The sequence below is a fragment of the Erigeron canadensis genome, chromosome 9 (assembly GCF_010389155.1).
Source record: "Erigeron canadensis isolate Cc75 chromosome 9, C_canadensis_v1, whole genome shotgun sequence".
NCBI lineage: Eukaryota > Viridiplantae > Streptophyta > Magnoliopsida > Asterales > Asteraceae > Erigeron > Erigeron canadensis.
Genome location: NC_057769.1, coordinates 1,142,245 through 1,151,221, shown reverse-complemented (window position 1 = coordinate 1,151,221; position 8,977 = coordinate 1,142,245). Strand labels below are relative to the sequence as shown.

General features: G+C 31.9%; 1 protein-coding gene across 1 annotated transcript; it reads right to left on the bottom strand.

Moving 5' to 3' along the window:
- Positions 1 to 4,882: 4,882 nt before the first annotated feature.
- On the bottom strand, positions 4,883 to 6,737 carry LOC122581435. The gene is made up of 5 exons (XM_043753668.1): positions 6,678 to 6,737; positions 6,374 to 6,477; positions 5,796 to 6,233; positions 5,596 to 5,724; positions 4,883 to 5,009 (listed from the first exon to the last, which is right to left on the bottom strand). The coding sequence occupies exons 1-5, from the start codon at positions 6,702 to 6,704 to the stop codon at positions 4,883 to 4,885; spliced, it is 825 nt and encodes a 274-aa protein (XP_043609603.1). The 5' UTR covers positions 6,705 to 6,737.
- Positions 6,738 to 8,977: the final 2,240 nt, after the last annotated feature.

Sequence of the window (8,977 nt, the reverse complement as noted above, 5' to 3'; positions counted from 1 at the left end):
AAATATAGATATAGATAATATTATATAAAATATAAATTATCATAACAAATATAGTTAGGATGGAATAGATAAATACCGTAACAACTAATATAATAGAATTAGAGTTTCGGCTATATTAGGTATTTAAATCAATATATTAATTAATTAAAAGTTTTAGATATATATGCTATTGAAAAAATAGAATCACTTATTTATTTATTGAATATAAGATTAAAAAAACATGTGTCGTATCAATAAATCTTCACGTATCGATCAAAAAATGTTGCAATTCTGTTTTAGCATATTGGTCAAATAGTAAACAATATAATAATTATTTTTTCTAAACATACAATCTGGATACAACATTAGGAAAATTCACCGTATAATAAAAAAGTCTTGGACGTAAGCTAAATAACGAGATATTGGCCATGTTCTAATTTCAGGTCATATACTTCCCAATACACCTATTATGTATGTAGATGGATAATTTTTTTTCTATTTTTCGACTTTTTTTTTCAAATATAATAATAAACAAGATAAAAGATATTAACAAATTTTTCTAATTTTGATAAACCATATATACAACTTACATTGGTCTTAAAATTAGACCCAATTTTTATGCTTTCTATTGTTTTAAACTAGGGATAAGCCGAAAATCCTAAGTCCCGAGTCCCTTCCCGGTACCGTCCCGATCCTGGTACCGGGAAGTGGTACCGAGTCCCACGTGGGATTGGACCGGTATTGAAATTTGATGATTTTCGGGATTGGGACCGGGACGGGACCGGAAAAATCCCTCGAACTACGGGATTTCCCTGTACCGTCCCGATCCCGCCTTATTTGGGACCGGGACCAGTACCATGTTTTTGGGTTTTTCGGGACCGGTACTGTCGGTATCGGGACCGGTCCCATGCCCATCCCTATTTTAAACAATCTCATAAACTAAGATTAAAATAACATTATCAATTATATTAAATAAATACTACACACAACAAAATATTTTTATTTAACAAAAATCAATTTATCTATATGTTGCATCTTACCCTAAAAGCAAATCAATATTTTTAGAATTTTATTTTGTAAATTTTATTATATTTTATAATGTGTCCTCTCGCATTTTACGCGGGTTCATAATCTATCTAGTGTAAGAATATAACTACATCTTTGAAGAGGAGTCTTAAAATTTGAACTTTTAACTTCTCAAAATTATTATGTTATTTTCTCTATTAAATGTAAATAATTATGATTAATTACTTCTATATTTGAACATTCAACTTAAAAAAAAAACAAAAAAAACACAATTTAAATTTGTGAGCATGTTAGATAATCCAAAGTTGGTCTACAATACCTTATTATGTATTTTATTTTTGAATTTGATTTAAATTTATAATTTTGAAAAAATCGTTGAGCGTTATTACGCATTACATGATACTATTTTAGCTTTTTTATACAATTATAACCCTTTTTCCTTGATAATTTTAAATTAGATATAATATATTTACGACGCAATGGTGTGGTAATGGTGGCAATGGTAAATGTTGATGGCGGCAACAATGGCGGGTAGGTGGGGACTGCGGTGATGGCGGCGGCGACGACAGGTGGTGGCACAGTGATGATGGTAGAGGTGTGATTATAAATGTAAAATTAATTGATGTAAATGAGATAAAAGTTATTTTTATGATTGAAGAATGTAAGTTATGAAATAATCTAATTTAACGTATTATAGTTTTATATAAGTATATTAGGTAGAGATATTTAAAATAATTTATAAATAGTAAAGGTATTTAGATAGGTCAGTAAGTATTTTTTGAAAAAGGGAAGGGAAATTACTTTATTAAGAATATATATATATATATATATATATATATATATATATATATATATATATATATGAGAGATCAAATGAGAAGGTTGCTTAAGAAGAGAAGAGTGAGAAGGTTGATTTTTAATTTTTTTTTATTTTTTTAATATTTTTGTGAAAACCCACTCCAAAAAGAATTTTAAAATTTTTAAAAAAAATTTTAAAAAATATAAAAAAATCGCTACATGTACATGTATAAAATTATATACCTTACACATGTGTAAGTTGTATTTTTTTTAAATTTTTAAAAAAAATTTATGATTTTTTTTTGGAATGGGTTTATGTTGAAAAAAATATTAAAATTAAGAAAATTTAAAAATAAAAAAAAAACAAGCGAAAAAAGAACACGGTGAGAACGCCCTTAAACTAAGAACACCTTCTCACCTTAAGCTATCTTTTCTCTGGATCTCTATCCTATATATATATATATATATATATATATATATATATATATATATATATATATATATATATATATATATAAATAGGGTAATACTTCGGTGAGAACACCCTTAAAATAAGAACACGGTAAGAACACTTTAAAACATCATTTTGATGCATTAAAAGTTCACAAAACTAACATAGTGTATAATTAATTATCATTATTTAAGTGTTTAACAACATATTGCTTCGTCAAAATCGAAAAAATCATGTTTTTAGTTGGATGCATCCATTTGGATGAATATACATCCAAGATGGATGCACAAAACAAATAACATGATTTTTTCGATTTTGACGGATCAATGTGTTGTTAAACACTAAAATAATGATAATTAGTTATACACTATGTTAGTTTTATGGACTTTTAATGCATCAAAATGTAGTTTTTTTAATATTCTCACCGTGTTATTATTTTAAGGCTGTTTTTATTTGATTGATCATATATATAATTAATATCAATTAAACATTACATAAAAATAGAAGGTAAGCAGACGATATGTCGCTACTCATTTTTGTATAGCAAAATTAAAACGTTTAAAAAACTACATTCATGGATCGTGGCGTCATACCATTAATATGCATGACCCGTTAGATCATTTCAATTAGTTCAACGGTCCCAGGTGCAAGAGACTTAAAGTTATCAAATGAAAAATGTATAAACACGTATTGGTTGTCAAGACACGTCTTCTCGTGGTTCATCACTTTGCGTGAGGCAACTTTTAAAACAACATGACTGACAATGAATCTGCACCCTTAAAGACTAAAATATCAACGGATCTATGAGTAAATAATAAACATAACTTTTATATAACTTTTCTTAAAACAAGCCATAGTCGGTGCTCCGAAGAGCCTTGTGTATAGGCTGTAATGCTGTATACACTTCGTGCCACATTTACTAATTAAAGTTTATCAAATGGGTTTTACTACACCCAGTCTTTAAGGCTGTAGTTAAAGTACATTAAATAGTTTTACATTTATCATAATATTCAGGAGTGAACTTTTAATATAGAAGGTATAAACTTTTTATGTACATCAAATATTGCATTTAGCATGTTAGGCGTAATGGTTAATGTATAATGATATTGTTATTGAAACGTTGATTGTATTGATTCGTGCTAATGTGAAACCTTTTTAGGGTTTCTTTGGACATGATTAGATATTCTAATCCACGTTTATTGTTAACGATTGTTATCCTGACACGTTTGTTTCCTATTACTTGTTCCTACGAACTCACCAACTTTATGTTGATGCATTTTAGTACACTTTTCAGGTAATCAAGTTAATCAGAGACAAAATGGATGATTGCATACTTGCATTGCTAGGATTTGACTAGCTTTGGACTTTTCGGATCCGTGATCCTTATTTCCCTTTAATGGGTTATATTTAGGATCAACTAGTATCGATTGAACTTTTCCTTATAAACATTGATTGATTGCGTATTCTTGATTGATGTTGAAAATTGTATACTTTTGATTGAGTTGTGGATTGTTTCAACCTTATAAATGCATATAGTTTGATTCTACATAATTTTCATGTCGTGCTGTGCTTTTCTATGTAATACCCTATGATTTCGCCATGTTGGGGTGTTACATACCCAATTCGAGTTCAAACCGCCAGGTTTCCTAAAACCACAACCAGTTTTGAACCTATCTCTGTCATCCATTCATCTTTGGTTATTTGTGTTTGACTCGTGCTATTGACTATGATTTAGTTTTGGGTTTCCATTTAGCATTCTAAAGTATTTTCCATATCCACTTTTAACACGTTTTCTATAGTCAGAAAGAAAAATGCTAAAGCTTAATTTCAAATAAAAGAAAACTATATTTTTTATAAGAAAACCCACATGTGAAGTTTAAATACTATCATTCGGGGGCGCATATCATGTGTGGATTAGGATGGAGGTATTGTACTGGCATCATTTGACTCATACGGGGTGAGTCGATGGGTATCTAATTGTGGTACCGGGCTAGGGTTCCCTCCATTACCTTTATATATATATATATAATAAAAAAACTCAACCTTGAATTTTACAAACCTTCGGTAAAGTATCATAAAATGCTACAATTTGATGGGTGCGATTCTAATTTCTTAAAATAGGAAATTTGGAGATCACTTAATTTGGCAAACAAGTCTTTTATTTGAGAGATTGATTTCATTTGTTATCTAACTACCATGAATATTGTGTAAGAGGGTATTTGGGAATGCGTTTTGAAGTGATTATCTGATTATTACGCTCGTAAAATGCAAATAATCTAAAAAAAATTTTGTGTGAAAAAGTGATTATCTGCTATGAAAACGCAGTTTTGAAGAAGCATGTACCTACCTGCTTTTTCAAAACGCAGTTTTGAAAACGCATAATTTATTTTGAAAACGCAAAATCTATTTTATAATCACAATAACAAACACCCCTAATTTCATTATTGTAATCTATTGTTGAGAGTGGTGTGAGAATATAGAAGAATCAAGAGTTTCAATATATTTATGTTCTTATAGTCTATGAATACAATTCATATAGAAAACATATACGAGTATCAAATAACTCATTTTTAAAGAAATGTGAGATGATTAATGTTATGTAGTAGTGTAGTACTCGTTATACTTTAACTAATTTGTATATATGTTGAGGTTCCTACCACGATTAGAGATGGTGTCATATAATTTGTGAATGTGACATCCCGTTTTGATGCTCAATACAAACTGATTGTGATAAGCGTCTAGCATTTCGCAATACCTACACATACACAAACATGATTATCAAAGATTCAAACATATGCGATCAACTATATAACGATCATGAAGATCAAAGTAATGTGGTAACAAGGGTCTTAACCATTGCGTATAATTGCGAATGATGCAAAATATACGTTATGTCTTGCGTTCAATGTTATTAAAATGCTATTCGGAAAGCCAAGCTATATAATATGTCTCAAAGACGTAAACATTGTTTAGGCTTTGAGAAAGAGGCATTTTCCATGAAATGAACTAGCTATAATTTAGAGACAACGTATAATGGTATCACGGTTTTCCCAATATGAAATGGTTTGTGCTTACGACCGTCTTTCATGTATGGCACGTTCCAGCGTGTTTGGCTAAGTCGAATAAAATGCGTCAATAGAGATAATGGCTCATTAATTGGTAGGTTCTTTGACCTTTGGGGATTATACCAAGGTTCGAATTTCACTTCCTATCTTTGCAGGGGCTGATTATTTGGGGGTTTTTCAAGAGTCATAGGTTCTATCTTAGGTATTCTTATAATTTAAGTTAGGAGTAGGATAGTTTGCCGTTCAAAAAAAGAAAGATGATTTGTGGTTACATACCATACACCAGGCTTAGGTTGAAATTCATAACCATTTGCAACGAAGCAATGAGAGTGCTCACTAGGAAAGCGCGGATGTGTCATGGATATTGTGTTGAGTTGACTATCGTTATCCCACCAATCCTCGTCCCTAATCATCAAAACGTTCAAAATCAAAAAATAGTTTCATGAGGATGATGTATACAAACCACCCTAACTCACCTATAATCTTTGTAAGGAAGTTGGATGTGTGTTGGGTAGTGCCATTTAGACATCCATCTGGTTTGAAAGTGTAACCAAGCGTCGCCACTTTGTAATATCTTGGGTACTACTTTCCCTTTGACTTGTTTTGTAGCTTTTGATGCATAACTGAAATAGTATGTATCCGCGAATGTTGTGACTTGGCTATTGATTTGGGTCGATCCTTGGATTGTAACATCTGGGATCACCCAATCACTTGAAGCAAAAGGCCCTGCATTTCCGAGTAGGCAATCAACCAAGCCCCAAAAACCTATTTTCTTTCGTGACATATGAAAATGATCAAACCCAAAGTTGTAGTATCGTTTGAGCCATGGAATATCAAGCCAATCGTAGATTAGTACCACAAAGCTAAGCAATCCGAGTGGACTTATGGTTTTAGCGTATCTCCATTCATCTGGTCTAAAACATAAAATTAAGATGTGTCATTATTAATTTTTAACATAAGTACTTAACTATCATAAAAGTGTGACTCCAAGACGCCAAGACAGTTTACTTCAACAAATGGATGCCAATAAATGAAAAAATAGAATATATCTTACTTCATCCCATATATGTAAGTTATTGTACTGCCATTTAGTACTCCTGCTAATGAGGTTATGCTTGCTATCCATTTTGCATTAGTATTGCTATACCCCTTAAAAGCCTGTAAATTAAGAATAAAGATTATATTCTTGTGGAATAATGTCCAAAACTCTTTCCGGCCAGCTTAAAAGAATTCGGACTATGAGGAAAATCTAACTCGAGTGAATTTGATTTTCGCATCTAAACTCTCCTAATTAAACATAAGACTGTAAACTTTCACATGTACTTTTAACTTGTGCTACATAGATTGAGATTATCAACCTTGTTGGCAAGCATTTGTTGCAACATACGAATAACTTGAGCTCCGGCTGAATGGCCAACAAAATGAACCGGGTTGTCTTCATTCCATTTTGAATATCTTCCTATTGACATAATGAAAGTAATGTGGAATTACTCCCACACATTAACAGTTGCAAGTATAAGATATGAGATTACTATTTGATGCATCACTTACAAGAATAAAGATAATTTAACAAAATTTAGAAGAATGTTTATGCAATCCAAGGTCAAACTTTTTATTAACTTCATAGACATATATAGTCGATTGTAGGCTAGATAAATTTCCCTTGAGATTGGATGTTTGTACATTTCTAACGATATCATTAAGACGTCTTAGGAGGTTCTTTAAGATCACAAGGTGTTTAATCCATACATTTTATGGTAGCTATTAAGTGTGGTTATCCGACAAGGTTACCTTGGACAAAAATATCATTTTAACTTTTAGGTGTGTTTAATCCATCTTGGGAAGTTCTTTAAGATCACAAGGCATTCTATATTCCAAATGTATAAATCGATAAGGTTAGATCAAACCATATGACAAAATTCATTGATTCAAGATTTGAACCCCATGACTTTTAATTATAAACTTGGGCTTCTACCAATCTATACAATTGGAATGTGTGATATTGTGGTGCAACTAAAAGACAAATCAGTTGGATACAACTTGAAAAAGAGAACACTTACAGAGGTCATCACGACATGTATAAGATGGTACGTGTAATGGTGTCTTTAGTGTACATCATCCAACAATTGTGACTACAAGTCTATAACGGCACAAGGTTTGATAAACAGTTGATGGTTTTCTTTTTATATAGGTTATTCAAGGTGGAATTCTGAAAAGAAAAAATGTATGGTTTTTCCTATTAAGCATGTGCTTATAAGGGCCAGCTTTTTGGAGCTTATTCACTGTCACATCAGCATCACATAACTCAGGACTTCCCTCAAGACACTCACTGTTTATAAGGACAGCTTTTTGGAACTTCTTCGTCATATCATCAATTAATTATAATTTATCTCACACACAAATACATCTATACAAACCCCACACATATATAAAAAAAATTTTAAAAAATTAAAATCTGTTGCCTTGACCCACCTGGAGCATCCTCCATATTCCACAGGAAGACTACTCCCCAAGACGCAGCCACAGTGTCAATAGTCTTCGCGCGTCTTGATGCCATAGGACACTCTCGAGGACTCCCTTTAAGCACCGGCCTTATGTGAGCATTTTTGTAGTTAGATGTCTGTTTTTTATGGTCATCCCCAAAATTGTACATAGTGAGATTCGAACTTGACACCTTTTATAGATATTTTGGGAGTTTATTCACTAAACTAACTTGGTGATGGTTATTTGATAGTAGATTAAAACACATACATTTGTCAACAACATTAAATCAAATAAATTTCAATCACCTTGCTTATAGACACATCCGAATTGTGAATGGCCATAAGCGTTGCTATGTTCTTCACCATAATCAACTTGTCCTCCTTTTATGTAATAAAACAATTGGCGTGTCCTACAAATGCCAACCTTTTTCTCAATCAAAACATGTTTTGAAAAAATGGTTGGTGGATTTTTTCTAAGTTAGTTTGGTTAAGTCAATTTGTAGCAAAACTTTATCCATTTAGATTACATTATGAATCAATATGTTTTTAAGTAAATCCAATCATTTGAAAAAGTAGGACGAAGTAAGCTTGAGAAACTCGAACATATGTGCTAAGAGAGACGAATTAAAGGTGAAAGAAAGAAAAAAAATGCTCAGTGCCGCCTTTCGCAGGTTTTGAGCCCCAATACCTCGATGAAGTATGGGGGCAAACCTCTACCTAACTAAAGAGACTGCTTTCATTTACTACCTAAATGGTAGGAAAGACCCTCCAACCTTTGCATGGGATGAGGATCGAACCCATGACCTCTGTCTCTAGAGGCTAGGGTGTTTACCACTGATTCAACCATGCTGCTTTTTTTAGACGAATTAAAGGTGCACAAAGTAAAAACCTGTCGTAGAGGCTTGTTAATGAACCAAGGTCAGGATTGAAAACCCGTCGATGCATGTTTTCGATTCCTCCAAAGTATGGTATACCTCCCATTTTCTACATACAGAACAAAGTTTAGAAAGGCAAAACGTAGGTGCAACATTCATGGTGGCATATACAATGATATATATACATATATATATATATATATATATATATATATATATATATATATATACCCCTTCGCCAAATCCAAACACGCCGTGAACCAAAATGATTGGAGCCACATTACTATCACATGTGACTAA

What these genes read in the sequence shown, in the direction of transcription:
- LOC122581435 (XM_043753668.1), bottom strand. Translation starts at nt 6,704, where the DNA reads ATGTTGCAACAAATGCTTGCCAACAAG. An exon ending in AACAAATGCTTGCCAACAAG is followed by an intron (nt 6,478 to 6,677) that starts GTTGATAATCTC and finishes CTTAATTTACAG; the next exon opens with GCTTTTAAGGGGTATAGCAA. An exon ending in ACTTACATATATGGGATGAA is followed by an intron (nt 6,234 to 6,373) that starts GTAAGATATATT and finishes TTTATGTTTTAG; the next exon opens with ACCAGATGAATGGAGATACG.